Source organism: Zootermopsis nevadensis, unplaced genomic scaffold, assembly GCF_977971745.1.
Source record: "Zootermopsis nevadensis isolate Lab colony 2312 unplaced genomic scaffold, Znev_1.0 Znev_ptg000010l, whole genome shotgun sequence".
NCBI lineage: Eukaryota > Metazoa > Arthropoda > Insecta > Blattodea > Termopsidae > Zootermopsis > Zootermopsis nevadensis.
The window spans coordinates 1,736,603-1,758,199 of NW_028259142.1; the positions used below are offsets into that span (position 1 = coordinate 1,736,603).

At 37.7% G+C, this 21,597-nt stretch overlaps 2 protein-coding genes across 6 annotated transcripts; both read left to right on the forward strand.

The window, feature by feature from the left end:
• The first annotated feature begins 506 nt into the window (after nt 1-506).
• Nucleotides 507-13,985, forward strand: LOC110836776 (N-acetylated-alpha-linked acidic dipeptidase 2). Of its 4 annotated transcripts, none has more exons than XM_087346182.1 (16): nt 507-716; nt 1,465-1,654; nt 2,236-2,448; nt 2,848-2,995; nt 4,208-4,312; nt 5,145-5,267; nt 6,459-6,615; nt 7,643-7,703; nt 8,230-8,408; nt 8,793-8,909; nt 9,683-9,832; nt 10,175-10,331; nt 10,986-11,076; nt 11,784-12,052; nt 12,801-12,893; nt 13,664-13,985. In XM_087346182.1, exons 2-16 carry the CDS (start codon nt 1,527-1,529, stop codon nt 13,869-13,871), a joined length of 2,199 nt encoding a protein of 732 aa, XP_087202308.1. In that variant the 5' UTR covers nt 507-716; nt 1,465-1,526; the 3' UTR covers nt 13,872-13,985. The 4 variants fall into 4 exon arrangements, with proteins under 4 accessions (XP_087202308.1, XP_087202306.1, XP_087202307.1 ...); XM_087346180.1 differs by lacking the exon at nt 507-716 and adding an exon at nt 897-1,106; XM_087346181.1 differs by lacking the exon at nt 507-716 and adding an exon at nt 1,159-1,366.
• A 1,102-nt stretch (nt 13,986-15,087) lies between these two features.
• Nucleotides 15,088-21,236, forward strand: LOC110836778 (uncharacterized). Of its 2 annotated transcripts, XM_087346184.1 has the most exons (7): nt 15,088-15,210; nt 15,319-15,476; nt 16,435-16,587; nt 16,855-16,998; nt 17,447-17,725; nt 18,139-18,514; nt 19,481-21,236. In XM_087346184.1, exons 1-7 carry the CDS (start codon nt 15,195-15,197, stop codon nt 20,179-20,181), a joined length of 1,827 nt encoding a protein of 608 aa, XP_087202310.1. In that variant the 5' UTR covers nt 15,088-15,194; the 3' UTR covers nt 20,182-21,236. The 2 variants fall into 2 exon arrangements, with proteins under 2 accessions (XP_087202310.1, XP_087202311.1); XM_087346185.1 differs by lacking the exons at nt 15,088-15,210; nt 15,319-15,476 and adding an exon at nt 15,498-15,932.
• Nucleotides 21,237-21,597: the final 361 nt, after the last annotated feature.

Here is a 21,597-nt window from a genome sequence, read left to right on the forward strand (position 1 = left end):
CTACTAGAGCCGTGTCGTCCGCGTATTGTGCTAACTCGACGTGGCGGGACGGTGTGGGTATGTCGTTGACATACAGACTGAAGAGCACAGGGGAGAGAATTCCGCCCTGCACAACTCCAGCCCGCATGGTACGACGTGTGGACGTGGCCGACTGGAAGGATGTCTGGAATGTCCGGTCAGCGAGGTAGGAAGAGATGGTTTTTACCAAGTACGACGGGAAGTTCACTCAAATGATCGGCAATGATCAGCTTTTATATGAACGCCTGCGTGCATAACAATGCAAGAAAAAGGATTCGAATTTGTAACACGCCTGCAACAATATTGGCTGAGCATGCCGCAAGGCTCTTTTCTAATTTATTATGCATATCGCTGTAAAATTGCCTGAATAAACTTTATTACAATCCACTCCTTTACTTAAGAAATTAATTGTTATGTCATCTGTTTATTCGGCATTGTTGTGTTTCGTTACTGCCGGTAATAAACCGCTTTCGTTATTGGTGAAAGAGCTGAGCTGTAAATCGCTTGTAGAAGAAGTGCGTCGTAGAGTAGATAATATTGTGCTGTTAAAAACGTTTTAGAATATCACAAGTACTTATCTTATATAAGAATTATTAAGAAATCTGTGATACTGCCCTCCACTCTTTCCATTTTCGTTTTGATTAAATTTAACATTGCCGGTGGACATCGTGGTCTCTTACAATTGAACAAAGTTTGAGGTAAGGGATAACCATTTATAAGAATATCATGTCAAAGAGTTGAAATTTTTCTGATACTTTGTATGTGTGTATATTTTTTTATAGAACCAATCGGGTTCGTTAATTGTTGCGGTGAAATTTCAGTATCATATTTTGATGTTAAAGTTACATCAACTAAACTATTGTCGCCAGTCGTAATCTTCTATGAGAAGATGGCAGCACAATTTCCAGCTGGTTTTCCATCGCTATAATGTTTTGGTATTGTTGCGATCATGCTAAGTGAAGGGTTTGGTCAATAATTCGTATGGTGATTTGATTAAAATTGTGTGTTTACATTTTTAAAAACATGTGAATTATGAGCTCGGTAAATCTAATTGGAGTAATAGGTCTTCAGGTTTTGCCTCGCTTGTGGTAGGTTATGTTTGTTGGTGGCCTCGTATATATATATATATATATACCTACACCTTTTTTACATTCGTTGGATCCATAAGTTAGTCAGTTGACAGCAGGGTGTGGAATAAGTCATAATAATACAGTACATATTATACAAGTATAATTCATTAATAAGACTATGCATTCAAATGAAAGAGCTAAAATCTCTGATCTCTTAAATAGACTAATACATGAATTTCTAGTCATAAATCTAACAGCTTTCTTTTTGAATTCATATGGTATGTTTTGATAATTTATACATGCTTTGTCTGAGTCATTTTTTATATTAAGTTAGTATTGTTATGGATGTTGATTATATTACCTATGAACATTTCAGATACATGAGCGTTATTGATATATCATTACAAAAGGTAAACTGTTTTAAAGAAAGGCAATGTCATGTCGTCTATCCCTTTGATGACATTACATAATTCAAAACCTGCATCAGATGAAACTTATGATTCAGACCAACTGTCAGATGAAGAGGATGATCCATTGGAGGGTCTTCTAGCAAGAATGAAATACAGGTGTGACAACTTATTTTATATTGAATAAAAATGTATGCCTAAAAAGTAAATTAGAACATGCAAGTAAATACTTGTTATAGTAAGTAGATACAGAAGTATACAAAATATTTATCTGGTTTCTAACAAGCGTATGTAATTGTCATGTCATTAAGACTTCCAGCAAAGGTGGCCTTCTTTTGGAACAAGTTTTCTCTTTGTGAGATATAATAATGCCCTTGGTTCTTAGCTGCAATTTAGAAAGAACTGCAGTTTCCATACTCCGATCATATCCTAGCAGCATAGTTGTTAAGATTGTAATTTGTAGCAAGCTGGGCAATGTGTTTTGATCCACCTGGGTAATGTGCTATTGCTTCGTCTCAGCCTCTTTGGCATTCTTATCGCTAGTATGCTGTCCATCTGTACCTCTTTCAGAATTTAACTTTTATTTTTAGTTTTTGTGTTTAACATTTATATAGGATAGCATAGTAGTAATGTGTCTGACCTGTGTTGAGGCAGTTGCTAGTTCAAACATCAGGTGAAGAATCAGCTATTCTGATATGAGGTTTTCTCTATTAATCCATGCTAATGAATTGGTTCAACAGGCCACAGAATTACAGACCTCTAGACTTCTGGTCCTGTGTTCTGTGTTCAGGAGCTGCATGTTTTGTGGTTGGCTTTGTTGTCAGTTATGTACTTTTTCTGAGCATAGATCAGAACAGCAGATACATGCAGACAATTGATAATGATGCAAATCCCCAAATAGCATCGGCATTTCTGCAAGAAATCTCGGCTGCAAGTATAGGCAACTTTGTGAGGTAAGTTTGCTTGAGTTAATTACAAGAAAGGAAACATATTGTGATGATTTGCTTACAAGTTTAAATAAATCTGACAATGTGTACCACCATTATACTATCAAATCATAATAATCACCTTCTTACATCTTCCCAAGCCATGGACTAATTTAAGGTTTTAAGTGATTCTCTATTGACATTTATTACTGACTTGAATTATCTGCAAAAATTTAAGAAAAGAGCAAATGCAAATAACTGTGGATTGTACGTTTTTTTGACTTCGTTGAAACTGGGTTTTATTTGGTTGTGTCTAAGCCAGTATGCCTATGTAGTAATAACGAGAGAGTAATTAAGAACGCCGATTGATTTATTATCACCGGGTTAACACTCTAACATATGAGGCATTAACTTCTCTTTTTATAGGGCTCTCAATGTATCCAGAAATGAGTCGCAACATAGCAGTGCCCTTAAATTGCAACGTCACTTCTTGAGTTTGGGTTTTGACTCAGTATCACCTGTAACACCCACAGAAGTCATACTTTCATACTATGATGGAAGTAAACAGAATTTGGTAATGAATTATTTTTCTAACTTCAAACTTTTGTCTTTAGGGGTCATCAAACATCATATCCTTTTATCAGGTGTCTGAATATTTCAGTATATGATCTCATCTCAGCAAAAATTGTATAAGTTGGCAAAAGCACAGAAAAGTAGTGTTTTTTTGTTTATGTTTTCAGTTTATTCTGTATAATCAATTAAATACATTTTCACTACAGCTAATGAAATTTCGTAATAAACACACTGAATTACCCTACATTTTTAATTTGGCGATAATGAGAAACCTCTTTTTATCAACGTTAAAATAATTTGTCTGATGCCATTTTGGCTCTGATTGAGTTCATATGTAACACATACAGTACACAATATTTTTTGATGTAAATACGTCTATAAGGAAGGGTCATTCGGCAAAAAAGTGGAACGAAAAAGTGTAACCTGGTTACCTAGGGAACGTCGTGTTTACTCGGCATTGTTGTTACCTAGGAAACGTCAATTGTTTACTCGGCATCATTGTTACCTAGGAAACGTCATTTGTTTACTTAGAATTGTTATTACCTATAAAACATTACATTACATTACCTTACCTTACATTTCTTTACATTACATTCAGCTACCACAGACCCATCTTAAGTGTAACTAATTCAAGTTGAATAAGCAAAGTCTTAATCAAACTTATCTCAATTGTAAAGCATATACAAAGGAAATATTTAGAATAAAGCCAATATATAAACTTCCTTTCCGTATTTACGTCAAATTCTCCGGAACCGTGGTTCCACTGTCACTTTTTTTATGTGCCAGTTGTAATTTTACCTTCATTGACAAATCTCTGATCCCTGCTATCCTGTGGTGGTTTATTTCTTGAAGATTAAATAGTTTGAGGGCTTTGTGCGAGTTCAATGGGACATGAAGGAATACCTACAAGAGAAAGGGCAGATAATGACAGGAAACCTCGTCAACTACTACTACTGTAGTGTGTGAGTGGATGTAGCATTTGGTCACTGAGATTTCAGATTGTTATTTCATTTTGTCCTCTCGTGTTCTCAGTAGATGGGCTCCGAATAAATGGTTATTCTTAAATTTTCATCCCACCACTTTTATGGAACCCTTGTGTTGTTTTCCTCAGTCCCTGCACTCAAATGCCCGTGTCCTGGATGAGTTTCAAGATAGCCTCTTCCAGTGTAACTGATCATAGATCACCATCTTTTGTGTTTGTGTCTTGTTTTAGGTGACATTTGTTGATGCAAGTGGTGACAGCGTGAGAGTAATGAGTGGAATTACATATGAGGTGAACTCACATGTGGAAGGTTTTCCAGTATCATCAACTGTTAATGTAAGTAAATAAATGTATATGTTATGTTCAAAGCAGCTCATTTGTAATTGTAATCGGACATTCACAGTACTGAAGTACATCAAAGTGAAGTCATTGATCAGTAGATTTGAAGATTTCCATTAGATTGATGCGGTCTGTTATTTACCTTCTTCTATGGCTCTCCGGTCCGTATTCGGTCCATGGCCTCCTCAATTCTCCTCTTCCATTCGGTCCTCCCTGTTAGGTCCGTCTGTCCGAGGCTTCGATCTAGGTTTCGAAACATCTTCCTTTTTACGGTGCAAGGTTGTTAGCCTTGCGACCAACCCCCAACCTGGAGGACCAGGGTACCTGTCTTAGTCTGACCTCTCCCCCTCGACCAACCCTACCAGTAGCTATGCTACCGCCAGCATAGCTCTTGGGGTCACTGAGGTACTCAAGCCCCACCACCACGACAAGGTGCAGGTACCATTAAGTGGGGTGTTATTTACCTTCGTATTTTAATATAGTTTGTAATTCAGACATGCTGTGTGTCAATTCATATTATTTTACTGTCTTATATTATGTTGAATACACTGATGCTATTTATGATAAATCATAATAAATTAAGAATGAAGTGTTCTGCTATCAATGAAATTGCCACCTGTGATGTTTCATGAAGAACACCTTTGGAATTTCAGTGTACTCCAAGGAATACATCTTTCCAACCTTGCCTTGAAACCAACATCATGTTGTATTAATGGTTTTAACTTTCTCTCTGAGGTTTGCAGTCCTCATTGGCGTATTTGTGTAGCGTAGCTGTAATTCGCATTCTGTATTGTTATATGATAGTAAGTAAAATGTGCTTTTATTACAGGGTACAGTTGCTTATATTAATTTCGGTAGGGACAGCGACTTCGCGTATCTGGAAACTCTTTCTGTTAGTATCAAGGGAAGGATTTTGTTGGCTCGTTTGGGGAAGGAGTCACCTGTGGACTTGGTAAGTTGTAACATAAAAATAATTAACCTAAAATGTTGGTATCTGCATGATATAAGGTCTTTCTTCAGTTGAAGATTGTTATTAAGCAGGTCATTAAAGCCTACTATTGGGCCATATCCTTAGCCAGTCCATTCCAGTTTCACGCCCTGCAAAATATTTATCTAACATTCATCTTACTATGATCCATAGATTGTCACGATGATTGAGGGTTTTCAATCATAGATATTTTTATGCATTTATTGTCTCCCACTGTAATTATAAATGTGTTAAAAATGTTAATTTTCTTAACTTAATTACCCTAACACTGTTAAATGGAAAGTTAAAATTGTGAAACTCCTTCGTATGTATAGTATTTTTAGTTTTTATCTATTCATTTGTGGGGTCCGCATTGGCCGTGCGGTCTGAGGCATGGGCCTTGTGCCGCTTGGTCGCGGGGACTGTGGGTTCGAATCCCACTCAAGCCATGGATGTTTTTCTGTATTGTGCTGTCCTGTGTATAGGTAGAGGCCTTGCGACGGGCCGATCCCTCGTCCAAGGAGTCCTACCGAATGTCCATAGATCAAGCCAACTAAAAAAAGTTGGGGACCCGTAAAAGGGTACCGGAGAACTTATAAACATTGTTAAACTGGAAAAGGAAGAGAATATCTATTCATTTGTTACATTATCTTTTAGCTGTAAGAGTCTTCTTCTTCTTCTATGGCTCTCCGGTCCGTATTTGGTCCATGGCCTCCTCAATTCTCCTCTTCAATTCGGTCCTATTGTTAGGTCCATTCTATCCGAGGCTTTGATTGAGTTTTTGAAACATCTTCCTTTTTACGGTGCAAGGTTGTTAGCCTTGCGACCAACCCCCAACCTGGAGGACCAGGGTACCTATCTTAGTCTGACCTCTCCTCCTCGACCAATCTGGCTAGGGAGGCCCTACCATTAGTTATGCTACCGCCAGCTTAGCTCTTGGGATCACTGAGGTATTCAAGCCCCACCACCACGACAAGGTGCTGTAAGAGTCATGCTCATAAATTCCACATACAAACAAGAGATGTAATCATAATTTCATGGTGCCAGGTATGGCAGGAGATATGAGGATGACATTCTTTTGGGTTCGAGTCGGCTAAACCATACACCATACTCAGTTTTGCGTGCATCAACCTTTAAATTGATTACCACATCCACATTTTAATCCTACCTTTCCAGGTGCACACATGCCTGGAAAAGGGAGCAGTAGGAATTATACTGTTTGCTGATCCTGAACAGTATCCTGATATTGAAAAGGGGGCCGAGCCATTCCTGTTGCCTTCACAACTAGGAATCCTGCAGAAAATGCATGGAAATCCAGCCACAGAAGGAATCAGTAAGTTCTTACAGATTTTAGAATGTTTATACAGAATTTGCCATATTGTATAACTATGGACAAACTATTTGTTGCTTGAGTGACCATTACAGGTGGCTCGTAACTGTCGACATGGACGTCTTGGTCACACCTTGCCGAAAACATTTATCTCAGTTTTCAGTTCTGGATACCAGTTCAAGTTGTGCAGTTGAGTCTCGAGCCAAATGCGTTTTCAATTACTAGTAGAATCACTATGAGTTTATTAGAATTGTGATGTTACCCACGTGCCAAGTTGTTCGCTGATGCCATTACAGGTAATTCAGTGTGAACAGCGATTGCTAGACATTCTGAACATGTGTTTTAACTCTAGGTAGTTTATCTCTTTGTGTTTAAAATCAGCTTCTACTGTTACCTGATTAACATTTTTGTCTGTTAGTGTTTTGCGACCAATATGCCACCACAAGGCCTCAGATGTGCCATGGATTTTTATACAAAATTATATATTTGCACATTACAGTTAGACGAAGGCAATATCTTGTCTTTTATAATAATTTATGGTACATGCGCGGGTTTATTGTCAATAGTTTAAGCAACATGTGCTTGGTTTTAAATGCCAGTGTTCTTATGGGGCAAGGTTTTATATATAGATGCATGTTCATGCATAGTTTAGCACCCCATTTTTATTTGTCATATGCCATCATGTGTCCTTGACAAACTAGGGCATGCTACGGGTAAAAAAAGTTTGCCGGATACTGGTCCATTGTGGTATTTTCACTTGAAGCGTGAATTCCTTCAGAAGGCATTCTCATCCGCTACAGACCGCTTTGTTACCGCTGTAACCAACGATTGTTCTTTATTGCCTCAGACTAGAGGATCACAACTATTTATTATTCATCACTCGCAGTTGTGCTTCCTATTTTCTGTCCCCCAGCTACTAACAGCTCGGAAATCTGTATCTGTATCTGTCTGTATAACTTTCTCTTTTAGGTTAGTACATTCATATGGAAAGCTACTGATGTGAAATTCTTTTTCTCAATTTGCTATACAGATATTACTAACTGCCTTCCACTGCAGATCATCAGTGCTCAAGATGCCAAGTATATATTGACGTAAGTTACTCGTCAGTGTTTCCACAGTCTTTTTTGTAGTTTTAATCCTTCTAGTCAGTTTTATTATTCTAGCCAATAATTTTTTAAAAAATAAGAATGATGGTAGAAATTTATGTGACCTGTGTACAATTGTACCACATTAAATGCTTGCAATGCAGGGCAGCGTTAAAAGAGGTTTTTTGTGTACGATGTATTTGTTTGTTTAATTGTTCTTTGAAAAAGGGCATGAAACAGTATTATGTGAATGTCATGTCCATCTGTCTGTGTATTTTTCATGTCCAGAACTGTTTTTTGAATTCTTATGAAATATGGTACTAGGTGTGTATATTAACGCTTGTCAGTTGTATTCAATTTTGATTTGAAAGGTATCAGATATTTTTTTCATATTTGGTGATGTATAAAATTTATGAAATGAGTGTGATTGTGTTCTAATTGATTAGGAGGAGATTGGATGTAACTTTGTCCAAGATGGTGGATCAAGGTTCAGACAGAGTATGTTAACTACTGGTGTGTGGTTCTATTGCAGTAGAATGTCATCCAGTGACCCTTTTCCAGAGAGCTGGAAGGGAAGTATGAGTATTTCTTATCAGACTGGCCCTGAGTTCTCATCAAACATTTGGAAGCTTAAAATGGAAATGAATATGGTCAATTTAAAAAAGACGTACTACAGTGTTACAGGGGCCATCAGAGGCAGTCATGAGCCAGGTTGGTAACAGTTTTCTGTATCTGTTGTCGCTTAATAGCAGACACATAGACATCTTATTCGGTTACTGTGGGACTTAACGCTCGATTTACCCTGCTACGATAGACAGTCTCATTTGTGGGTTTACATACTTTTGATTGACGTGTTGGAATAAATTTTCCTTTAATGTACAGTGGGACATAATTGTTTATGTTCAATGTCGTCATCTGCGTTCTGACACCGTGTAGTCTCATAGGTGGTTACCAGTGTTTCGGAGGAACGTATCACCTTCATGTTATACGTTGAAGCTACAAGAATGTTACATATCAGACACTGTTTCTTATGACTTGGCCTTACTCAGATGTGTCTTAATTTTCTGCAGTTCTTTATTTTTCTCTGTTGTACAGATCGTTATGTCTTGCTTGGAAGCAGCCATGGGTTACTTTCTGGAAATTATACTTTTGGTGCAATGGCATCCATGATGGAAGTAGCTCGAGTCTTCAACATGCTCATCTCAAAGAGAGGTAAGAGAATTCAGTTGTATTGATACGTAAGAGCGAATCATGTTAGACTTGATGGCCTAGCGGGTGAAGGAACCTGTTCCTTTGGTGGTACTGAAGGTAAATCTACCACCTTATGCCATCAAAATGTAGCGTTGTCTCTCTCCATACACGAATATGAAGTCTAAGAGAATATTTCTCATACCTTGTCCAGATTTGTTCGTAAATAAGTGAAGTGTTTTAATTTAATTTTGTTTTATAGTTTAAGTTTAGGAGAAACAGAATTGAATTTTTTTGGTACATTTCTTCAACTGATTCAGAGAAATAAGAACTTTGAATGCCATGGAAGTCCACATTTGCACACGTCCTGGAGGATGCATAGAAATACTTGTTTATTTCATAAGTAGTGTAAATAAGCGTGTTCATTAGTTTTCCTGAACACTTACACGAATTAACTGCCCCAACAGCAAAAGTATTTTTTCCAGACAAGTAAATACAGGCTTTTGTTTCACTCACAAGTGTAATTTTAACCAACTCCATTATTAATTTCTGTCAACTGTTAGCAAAAATTACGAAATTTACTGTGCAGAACTATGAAGAAGTAGGTTGAGGAAACTCTTGACAGCATAAGATTTGAGGTTCTCACTGTGGTGAGGATGTTCATATTCGGTTTTTTGGTTCTAATGCTATGTAGACTTGTAGACGACACACGTAAATCAAGGGCACCATATTGGAACTATTTAGCAACAACCAACAGCTACTTGAGGCCTTGGGCAGTTATGGCTATGATATTTCAGGTTGGAGACCTCGGAGGTCTGTGGTGTTCTGTAGCTGGGGCTTCAATTCTGTCGATGGAATTGTCACCCCAGTACTCCTGAACAGTGAGTGGGGTCACTCGATGCGGCAGAGGGCAGTAGCGTATCTGGGTGTGGACATTTCTGTCAAAGGTAAGACTTACTGCTACAGTATGTTTGCAGAAATGAGGGGAAATATATTTGTGGCTTTCCTGTATTAACATATACAATAATTTGGCCATAGGTGATAGTCTCGCCCTGTGTACTGTCTGATTTTCACTGTTTTCTACAAAAAAAAAGATAAAACTTTGTGCATATTTGAATTTCTTAAAGCTCATGCTATGATTTTTTGGATTTAGTAGCAGTTGAGTGATATCTTTTGGAGAAAATACGGAATATTTTAACAGCTGAGCCGAGGCAATGACACACTTGTGCACTGTGACAGTACACTGGCTTGAATGGTAACTCGTCATTTGGATCTTGTGTTCTGTGTAGCATACAGAAGTCTGAGTGTTGAAGCCTCACCTTTGCTCTTCAAGACCGTATATAATGCGAGTTCACTTGTGCCCAGCGTTGGTCCAGCAGAAGCCAAACCCGGCGTGAAAACTGTGTTTGATACATGGCTGAAGTCAGTTGATCCAAATAAACAAAAGTAAGCAATTTAACTCTTTGCAGCCACTTCATCCAAAAGCCAGAGTCAATTTCTGTAACTGGCACTGTTTGTCAGTTCGTGACAGCAAACTTTATCCTTTGTCGACTTTGAATGGTTATGTGAACCCAAAATAACAGACACTACAGCACAGATAATCCAATCTTGTACACAAAGATCTGTAAATACTTGACATTGAGCTTTGGTTTCCTGTCCATCAACATGCCAGTTCTTATTATCAACTGCAATTCCTCTTCACCGTTGTGACCAGAAGAAACACACGTGAAGTGCGCAGCATTGCCAGAGTAATGCTGATTGTGTAACACAATACAGAAATTAACGTACCTGCTCTGTCCAGCATCTGCGGTGACTCTTAACTAGGCATCATATCCCACAAGTGAAATAGGCTTTGTAGTTACTGCATGTGTCAACTTGTGACTTATTTCTGTTCTGTAAACTTGAAAAGCTTTTAAAGTAAAAGATTTATTAAATCAGAATCATGATCTTGTCTAGTAGTAGTCTGTCATATTTGTGGTAGTAACTTCTTAATATTTCTTACCAGAGACTTGTTACTATGGCATTGCAGAGAGATGTGTGTGACTGTCATCAAATTATTAACTTGTGTTACTTATTTTTGCTCTCCCCCCCTTCTTTTAGACTTAACATCATAAAGGGGGAAGGAAATGCGCAGTCCGTTCTGTATGATCTTGGTGTGCCAAGTCTAAATGTACATCTTACCACTACAGAGGTATGTACTCTGTTCGGATATCAAACAAACTCTTCTTTGGATTTCATCCCATCACAGCTTGAATGTTTTTGAAATGGTACCCAGAGACATTTTTATAATGTGCTTTAATAATTCAGTTGTATTTGCTGAGCTGTTAATTATCTTTTTCCTACAGTGGAACTACAGGCTGTTCTGTAAAAATTTAACCACATAAGAGACACTTATGTAGCGGACAGTATTAACATGCAGATGCTCTACATGGTTATGTTATTCTTTTGACATATATATGATTAATGTTCAGTAAAAGTAAAGCTGTCCAACTACGCGCCATGCAGGTGCTGGGGAGGAGATGAGGAATATCCCTTTCTTGACCTCAGTATTAGATGGGGGTGAATGGTCAGCATCGCAACCTGGCTGTGCATTACCTCTGGGGTAAAGACCTTTGGTACCCACTGGATAGGATGCTGGGTAGGCCTCAGAGCCAGTCTGGATGCAGAGGCTAGAAGAAAAATCCTTTGCCCCTGCCGGGGGATTATACCCTGGTCATCCAGTATGTAGTCAGACTCTATACTGAATAATCTACCTAGACTCTGAGTAGCATTCAGCAGTAGATTCTGATTAAAATGCATTAACGTTAAGTTTGGACTCAGATTTGCATCTGAATCTCTTTTTCTCGAATACAGTGAGTTGCATTGTAGATCTATTTGGTACAAAGAACATGATTTCAGGCAGGTGATGAAGCCCTCGGACACCACAGGGAAGTTGCCCAGTTGTGGTCAGTTCTTACATGGCTTCTTGCTGACAGTCTTGTGGTGCCTCTTGATATAAAACAATATGCGACGTTCCTGCACGATTCTGTCAACTCAATCCTTACACATTACAAGAAAGAGGTGAAAGCTCGGGATCTTTCTCTTCTTAACCTTGAAAACGTTGTACAGAACTTCACATCGGCAGCAGAATTGTTCCAGAACAAGATACTCCACTTGGATAAATCAGAGTATGTGTTTACATTATCTCATATTTTGTCACTAGCTGATAGCACTACAGAATTGTAACATAAAATAGCTGTAGAACTTTCGATAAATTGTATGCATACACTTCTCTACAGTTACCTGAAACTGCCATTTTTCTCCGTAGTACAAATGACAAATTCCATTTTGGCAATGTAGCCTTCGTGGTGTAACTACTACATATATAGTGTCCCTCTTAAAATTTATGTCAAGCTAATTAAAATTTGAGTGTGAATTTTATTTTGTAAGTTGTTGGCAGTCTTGAAAAGCCATTGTGATTGAAATGAGTTCAGATTCAGGCAATTCACACGGCATTTTAAAATTGTTTCATGTAGGTTGTGCTTGCTACCTTATGCTGTTACAGAATTTGCATCCTGATCACAGATTGCGATATAATTGCATGACAGTTTCACAAGTTATAAAGTTGAAACGATGTGTATTTGTAGGTAAGAATTTAGGTTCTTATTGTAGCACGTATGAAGATGACTGTCATCTGGGATATCACACCGTGTAGTCTGGTAGAACATTTTTGATGTTTTAGAGGTACTTGCTCTGTCCATTATCAGGGCAATGAGTAAGGGTCGTTGCAATGTCCCAGATGACAGTCATCTAGAAACAAGACTAATAATAATTTTTGTAATTCATTCCTTGCCAGTGCTGATGTGATAAACTGAAGTTGCATTTCTTGAAAATATGGGTTTTCACACATTTCTTTTTATGTTCTTTGTGGTCAAGGTCTCTTGAGATGAGGATCCTGAATGACCAGCAATTACAGTTGGAAAGAGCATTCCTGCATCTTAAAAGCAATCGAATTGGCCTCTCCTCAAGGTCAGTTCTGCAGCTAGCAATTGATGGTACATTAGAAATAATTTCTGTATTTTTTATATGTAATGTTTTGTGTGTTCAGATAGCTCAGCCTCTTGTCCTGTCCTGTTTGATTATGGGTGAGCAGTAATACATGAAGCTGACTACTTACCTTCATCTTGCGTCAGTGACTAGAATGTGTACTTATTTACCTCTGTGCTCCTGGACATAGGCAACTTGCATTTTTCTTAAAGATCTGCCAGTCTTGAATCAGAGCAGATTTCATTCAAGGAACAAACTGTAGCAATATGTAAATTTTTATTTGAGATTTGCGCTGTAGCCGCATGGTCTGAGGCATCATGCTTCGGACCGGTGATACGGAATGCGCGCTGGTTCGAGTCTCGGGGAAAGAAATTTCTCACGAGATTTTTGACCAGTACATGGGGCCGAAGCCAATTGGGGAGCTACAATGAGTAGCGTAATCCGGTCATGAAAACTAGCAATGGCTGGGGGTTCGTCGTGCTGACCACACGTCACCCTATATCTGGTTGGATGATTGTTCACCTCTACTTAGGCATGTGAGCGTGAGGCTAGCAGTCAAGCTAGTTGGCTTTGGATCTCAGAGGGCTGTTACGCAACGGATTATTAATATTAGATTTTGGAGTTCCATGTAGTCATGCAGTTGGTGATATAAATTTTGGAGAAACCTGACAACACCATGTCTCAAGCCAAAATATATGCAAATATTTTACAGCTCTGAACTCATTTCTGGTATCTTTTCCCACCTGTTTCAGACATGTATTGTTTTCTCCTGGAGGGTCTGTAAATCTGAACAGAACAGCAGGATTTGGAACTCTGCAAGACTTGCTGGATAACTTGGTGTCCTCCCCAGTTCCAGATTTTGTACGAACCAAAGTAGAAGATCACCTACAGTCTCTTATACACTGCATAATAAGTGCTGCTCTTGGTTTGCGTATTCCACTTTATCTTCCGGTATTATAAGCATTGTGACTGGCTGTGGCGAGTCATACTGTCTAGTTCTTGTCATTTCACATGACATTTCCTCAAGACAGATGTAAAAGATGTAGGAAATTAAATACTCTTTTGTTTTATTGACTCTTGTGTAATTACTTCACTGCGTTTCAGTGACATAGTTTGTTATGTTACACATGCCAGTAAATATGAAGTTATAAAATACACATACTTCTCAGGCAAGCAACCTATTGCACTCATAGGTGAGCCATTTTATCCAGAAATTTAATATAAATTAACAAATGTATAATATTTGTGGTAAGTGAAACATTGCCTTTCAACATATGTTTGAAAGGTGGTCAATTCTCACATTTTGTTACTAGTATTACTTTTTTCAAATAATCTAGTCAATAAAAATTTAATGTGTAATGTGTGCATTATTTTACATTGTAACATCCTTAAGGCAACAGAATTCATTTACTAGTTCTAATGAATTTACTGGTGTCTCACACATGCATAAAATGCAGCATTGTTAAAGCACGTCCGAGGTCAGTTTCAACGTTTGTCTCATGGATCATAAGTTTTATGTCTTCTAGACACTCATCATTATATGATAGGGAAGTCATATCTGTCCATTCATAATTTTCATCTTTTAAACTCTTGAACAGATTTTGAGAAGTAATATTAGAGGTCTTTAAAAATACAGCATTTTCTCCAAAACAACCTGTCATGCATTACATAATATCAAGTTCTGTAACTTGTATTTCAATTTGTGTTTAATAAGCCATAATAATAATAGTTATGATCTCTAATTTGTGCAACATTTTTATTGGAAAACCTGGAGAGAGAGAGCTCAAAGGCGGTGAGAAGATAATGTAATGGTTAAGCAAACAGGATGTATGAATTGGAAATGGCTAAGGACGAACATAGTAATGAACCGTCAGGTTTTATGACAGGTGAGGAATTTCTTAATGTAAGTCCAGTAACAGACTGAACTTTCATGTGTCCGTTGTCAATCAATGCCTATTTATTACTTGATTTGGCAGTTAGAGTTAGCTATCGTATATTGCAGCATTCGTGAAATTTCCGGAGGGGATGCAGTTCAGCGGAACTTGTAAATAAATTTTCAAATATATTTAAGGTTAAGAATTCTCACAGAGTGAAAAGCATGTTGATCCCGAAGTATAAAAAACACTGATTATAAAACTTCTTATCGACTGAGTTAAGCTGTGGGCACTGGCAGTGCTGATAGTTTCTTTTCCTGAAAGATGGGAGCACCTTAAAATCTCGACTATTAGCAAATTAATGGTCAAATGTCACTGCTCGTAGATACGTAATTACGAATTGTAGTTCATGCTATCATCTCTGCGTAAGAACATCGATATTTGTCAGGAATGTTAGAATAGTAATGTCGACGGTTAAGATGTTCAGATATCTGAATATGAATTGTGATTTGTAAATGTTTTTGTTTTCGTAGTGATGCCTGGTTGTACTGCTCCTAATTGTACAAACAGTTCCCAGAAGGGATTCAAATTATATCATTTTCCGAGTGACAGAGAAAGGAGTTCCGTTTGGGTTCACAATTTAGGGAGGGAGCGCGGTTGGACACCTACTAAACACACGTGTGTCTGCGAAGTAAGTTCGAAAGAATGCTAAGCAGTTCTGTAGAATGAATTTAATAAACATTGCACAAATTGTAATTTGCATTGCACATAAATCGACAGTGAATTATTTTGGTTTTCATGTTTGATCAAAGTCGAATCTGCCGTCCTGAACAAACAGAACACGACGATAATGTGTATGGAAATATTACATGCATACCTGCGTTTTGATTCTCGAGAATTTCTGACTGAAAATAGTTTTAATTATGGCACAGTGTGTACGTTGATCAGTTTATGACAGTACTTACGAAAGACCAATAGTGCTTCAATTTTATTTTTAACAAACATAAAGAGGGACTCCAACCTGTTGGATATGCGTTACACGTGTGAAAACGTGCTTAGCAAATAGATATATGCAGACAACACTGAAACTGGAACCGAAACATATTAGAATAATTTGTACAGCTCTTTTTAAATGGCAGTGTTTGAGGTGGGTGTAATGCAGTTTTTGACCAAGATTCTTACTTGCATTTTTGGCTTCCCAACAGAACTACATATTCAGCCGATGTCCACCTTGTTTTCTTTATTGCAACAGTAATACGTGCAAAAAAACTCGTGAAGTTAACCATGTAGTACCCTAAATTTGCCACCTGCTTAATTTTTTTCTCTCCAAATATTCACCTCAAAACTGTGTTTTAAAACATTTGTAATTTATGAACTTCAAAGTAATGAGCCATGTTTCATACCCACCACAACAGCTTGTAAAATTTTTGTTTTGATTTTCACCATTTTGGAAAGTAAATAGGTTTAATAACAGTTTTTAAATGAATAACTATAATCATTTCCAGAATTTATTATTCTCCTAATTTTAACATGAACCTATTTACATTTCTTAGTGTTATTCTCAGACAGGTTATTAAACATATATTTATTTAATGACTTGTTGACTTTGATTTTATGTGATGTTAAAAAACTTATATTGTTTATTTTAGGTACACTTTGAAGAATCACAGTTTGAATCTCATCGAGCAGATGGGTTGAGAAAGTTGAAGCCCAATGCGGTTCCCACCATTTTCAACAAAGTCGCACCTCTTCGAACATACACTAAAAGACCAAAAAAGAAAACCAAGAACAATAAATTTAGTGTAAGTAGTAAATAAGCTTTATATTAGTACAGACTATTTTCACATTCAGGACACAAAGTGTCAGTGGCATTTTTATATTCTTTTGCCAAAAATGTAATTTTAATTCTCTTAACAATCTAGCATCCATACTTTTTGTGTGTAGTTATTTGACGTAACATGCCATCTCACCAATATTGCCAGGTTCCGCACAAAAACATCAATGCATCCATTCTATATCTTCCTTGTGAAATATTACTGTTTATGTTAAAACATTTTAATTTGTTTCAGTCTGTGGCCAAAGAGAATGAAATATGTCCAGCAATTTCAGATACAGAGTTTAATATAACCAGTCAACAGAAGGAAACAGATGAAGGGGAAAGTGCAAAAAGGAACAGTGATGAATGTATACAGGGAGAAGATGAAGGTTTTAAGGTGTGTTTGATGCTCTAATAGTTCCCTCAAAAGAGTATATTCCCAATCTTGGCCATTTCAGCATTTGTGACAATCCCGATGTGTCGGTTGGCTTTACGAAACCTCGGCGGTCAGTTTAGATAATGAAGCTTTGCCTGAAGTTCTTCATGATTTTCTTCAGGTTGTTGCTTTGATAATATCTTAAAATTGACCACAACTTCTTTCTCAGTTTGTTCATAATCTATTATCACTAAGGAACTCATATTTTTTTCCTAAGACTACGTCAATTCTGTGTAATATGAAGGAAAAAATTAAGTTATTATGTAATGTTCCGTCACTGTCATTATATTTGTGTATGCATAATTTGTAAATAACTGGCAATGATCGAGTGGATTTTCCTTGTTTATGAAGTGTAAACAATGAGATGGCTTAATAATTTTATTTTCTCATCATCATCTTAAAACTACAGGTACTTTTGAATGTGTCTGTACCGTCACAATGTGTCACTGACACAAAGTCATCTGAAAGAGGCAGGAAACGAGGGCCGCCTGTAAGTAGACACAAAAGAAGGAAAGGTGTTTGTGAATGGAATCCTGAAAAATCCAGAACCATTTCGGGAAGAAAACGTGGCAGGCCTCTAGGCTCTGGCAGCAGCTCACGGGCGTCGCTGCCGTCACCTGTTAGGAAGTCGGTCAAAGTTTCTCTTAGAGACAAAGACCATTTGCCAGATAAAGGAACAGTGGATGAGGTTAGTACCTGAACGTGCCATTCTAGACGAGCAGTCAAAAGTCCGCAGATTTTGTAGGAAAATGTGGGAGCGCTTACGGAGAATGTAAACGCTCATATGCCGTAAATGTTTGTACCACGGTTATGTAACGAAGCTTGATCGCTGGTTTCTTGCTTTTTCTACCCTCAACCCCCACCCAAATTAAAAACCAGATACAGTTTTAGAACCGTTAAAGAAGAGAACTGCACAAAAGGTAAATACAATTCAGTTATGTCGGTGTTTGTCTTCTGGGTTGTAATGCAATGTGGACTTGTAGGTATTAACCTGCAACCTAACCTTGAACGTCTAAGTTCTGATACGAGAGAATTACTGATTTGTGATAAAATGGAATAAATACAAATTAATTTAAATTATGTGTGTGTGTGTGTGTGCAGGACTGCCCCGCTTCCGAAGATAAAACTGCGGAAGAGAGAGGTGGAGAACAGATCGAATGTTTTGTGTGTCGCAAGAATGTGGACAACGGCGTATCGATGCACACGTTAACCAATACGACCAAGGTTTATATGCATCACAAGTTGGATAAAATAGTGAGAGGAGAAATTGAGCTCCTGATCGAAGAAGAAAGCGTTCTCTGCACTCGGTGTGCTAGTCTCCTGAACTACATGGACCGCATAGAAGTGGAATTAAACATGCTCACCAAAGTTATTCTTGACTGCATTTATAAGAAATATGGAATGGGAGGAGTGGCTGTTGACAAGGGACACGAAAACTTGCTTCCAGATGTCGAGCAGCGTGAGCAAGACTGCGCCGGTAAGTATCAGGGGATTGCGCCGGTGGTCATGAACAGATTCTTTTTGGCTTTCGCCTTTGATGATTACTTTTTCATTCTAAGGGAAGAATGTAGGTTGAGGGTGAGATTGACTGTACATTAGCATGTGTATGGGAAATGAGAAGAAATTAATTCAATGTTCTGTTCTTTTATGTTAACATTTGTTTTATATTTATTTCTATTTGCGGCACTAAATTGTGAAAAAAAATCAGTAAAATTAAACCATAAGAAACAGTTGAAAACCAGAAGGGAAGAGTCCACTTAGGAGACCTAGTTTTAGATGGGAGGAAATATTACATTGGAATATGAATATTTAGACTTAATTCAACTTATTCTGGAAAGGGTCTTGTGGTTACTGTAAGGTACAGCTACCTCTTATTCTTCTTTTATGGCTCTGCGGTCCGTATTCGGTCCATGGCCTCCTAAATTCTCCTCTTCCATTCGGTCCTCTGTTAGGTCCGTCTGTCCGAGGCTTTGATCGAGGTTTCGAAACATATTCCTTTTATGGTGCAAGGTTGTTAGCCTTGCAACCAACCCCCAACCTGGAGGACCAGGGTACCTATCTTAGTCTGACCTCTCCCTCTCGACCAATCTGGCTAGGGAGGCCATACCAGTAACTATGATACCGCCAGCATAGCTCTTGGGATCACCACCATGACAAGGTGCAGGTACCATTAAGTGGGGACAGCTACCTCTTATGATTTGTTGAACGTACGTAGATCACTCGTCACATATTTCTTTGCCACTTAATACTGCCAGGTGTTATTGTACTGCTAAGAATGGCTGGATTGACAAGTAAGCTGGCAACATGGTACCTGCGAGCGAACATATTGATGCTGTGTCGTGCACTATATCAGTATTTTATTGATTGTCTGATTCAGGTTATCCGTTTTAATTACCCTGTGTTGTTGTGTTTATTTAATGTGAATTTTGTAATTTTCTTCTAGATAATGCGATGAACCTGGATTTGCAGCAAAGTTTAAGGGATGAAAGTAGTAGTCAGATGAGGGAGAATGAAGATGGTATCAGGAATGGTTTTCCAAATGACAGTGCTATTAATGAAAAATGTGAATCGTCACCTTTGGAGGAAATGCGGTGCCGTGTATGTGGGTTCAGAACCTCTTACAAGTCACTGATGATTTTTCATCTCCGGCAGCACTTGAAACCTACGTATCGGTGTGACTTCTGTGACGTCGATCTGCCGGAAGGAGCGATTAGTTGGGTGGACGATCAGAGTGACATCACAAATATTGATCTTGTTGATGAGAATGGCATTGTAGAAATGCATGATGGAGTAGTACGACAAGAAAATGAAACTAATGAAAGTGGAATCAAAGAAGTAAATGATTCTGATATCATTACGTTACCTAAAAGCATGGACCAAATTATGAGTATAATGCCTGTCAGTATAGATAAAATAATATCACTGGAAGCTCTTGAAGGACCAGAAAGCACAGAAGATGCAGGTAGCCTTCCAGATAAGAACATTGTAAATAGCTTATCTTTGCATCACGTACAGTCCGTCAGTAACGTCAAACATGTTAGCGTGTTAGATGGAACTGGTATGATTGTGATGCAGGATGTAGGAAATGATAAGGAAAGTAAAGACAGTGAGATGTTTGTGTCTGAAAACCCCAAAGATACTTAGTTTTCCTCCCAAATTAGTTACTGACGGACAGCAGGCCTGACTGTACAGCCACATGCATTAGGTGATGAAAATAAATTGAATAAAAAATTTCTTGGATATTATCCATCGTATAGTAAATATAAAACGTAAAACGACGTTTCGGAGATGGGACTCTATCTCCGTCTTCAGGTTCCTAGTCCCATCTCCGAAACGTCGTTTTACGTTTTATATTTACTAGACGATGGATAATATCCAAGAAATTTTTTATTCAATTGACTCTTCACCATCGTCAAGAAGTTTTAGATTTGAGATGAAAATAAAGTTCTCCGCATTTTGAATAAATGTGCCTTGTGGGCAGTGGTGACGGGAAGGAACGAGGGTTGAACATGAAACAAATAGGAAGTAGACACTTCAGAGTACTGAAGCAGAGATTGAAGTGGCTTCAGTCAAATCAACACAACAGTTACTAATTGACAACTTGAATAATGATGTGAATGAGTTGAGAGTGTTTCTATAATGACAGAAGATTGGATGCTTCCCTTGTAGATTATTCCTCTGAACTGAATGGAGAAGTGCTTTAAGCATGAAATAAAATGTTCATTTTAGTAGAAGCAAAAGGCGAAACAACTAGGTTCTGTAGCACAATTTTTTTTTTTTTTTTTAAATTAAATGACAGTAAAATCTGGGAACCACTTTTTTGGTATTTAACTAAGCTCAAACACCCTTACAGTCACGCTCGATTCACTCACTGTGGCGCGGGAAATTCTTTGAAAAGACGATCGTATTCTCGGCTTGTCAAAAGAGTAGCCCACTTTCTTTATGGAATCCTGTTGACCGATTGATATACTCTCAAGTCATTCGCACTGGTTATTAGTGTCTAATACAATGTTTATTTCAAATCAAAACTTGTATGCTGTGAACTTAACTCAAAATTAATACACCATACATTTTAGTAGTAGTTTCCTGTGCAGGCAAATATATTGTTTGTTATGTCATTATTTGGTTTCCTGATCTTCATCTGTGAAAAAATATTGTATTCCGTTGCTTGAAATTTACATTATATTTCTACTTGCATATTCTGCTTCCTCACATCCGAAGGCCCGGCCTCACAAAACACTCCTTTATCTTTCCAACTGTAGCATTGTGTGTTCCATCAGCTTGTGCATTTTATTGGCAGGTACAGTTCTTTGAATTTCGTCTGTACGTAAGTATGATTAAATATAAACTGAATCACTTACGTTTCTAGTGAATATCATTGGCTAGTTACTAGCAGTTTTACTTTGTATTCAAGACATTCAAATCTTGATCTGGAGACAATGCCAGGATTATATCCTAAATCTAACTACAAGAACTTGCAACTTCTCTCTAATTCATCATTAATTAATCATCCCATCATTTAATGCTATATAGTCTTAGCTACTGACAGTGATGATATTG

Excerpts from the sequence above, each read along its gene's own strand:
- LOC110836776 (XM_087346182.1), top strand. The coding sequence starts at position 1,527 with ATGTCGTCTATCCCTTTGATGACATTACATAATTCAAAACCTGCATCA. Across the intron at positions 7,704-8,229 it reads GATGCCAAGTATATATTGAC|TAGAATGTCATCCAGTGACC; the intron begins GTAAGTTACTCG and ends GTTCTATTGCAG. Across the intron at positions 10,332-10,985 it reads GTTGATCCAAATAAACAAAA|ACTTAACATCATAAAGGGGG; the intron begins GTAAGCAATTTA and ends CCCTTCTTTTAG.
- LOC110836778 (XM_087346184.1), top strand. Across the intron at positions 16,999-17,446 it reads GAGAAGATGAAGGTTTTAAG|GTACTTTTGAATGTGTCTGT; the intron begins GTGTGTTTGATG and ends TTAAAACTACAG. Across the intron at positions 17,726-18,138 it reads ATAAAGGAACAGTGGATGAG|GACTGCCCCGCTTCCGAAGA; the intron begins GTTAGTACCTGA and ends GTGTGTGTGCAG.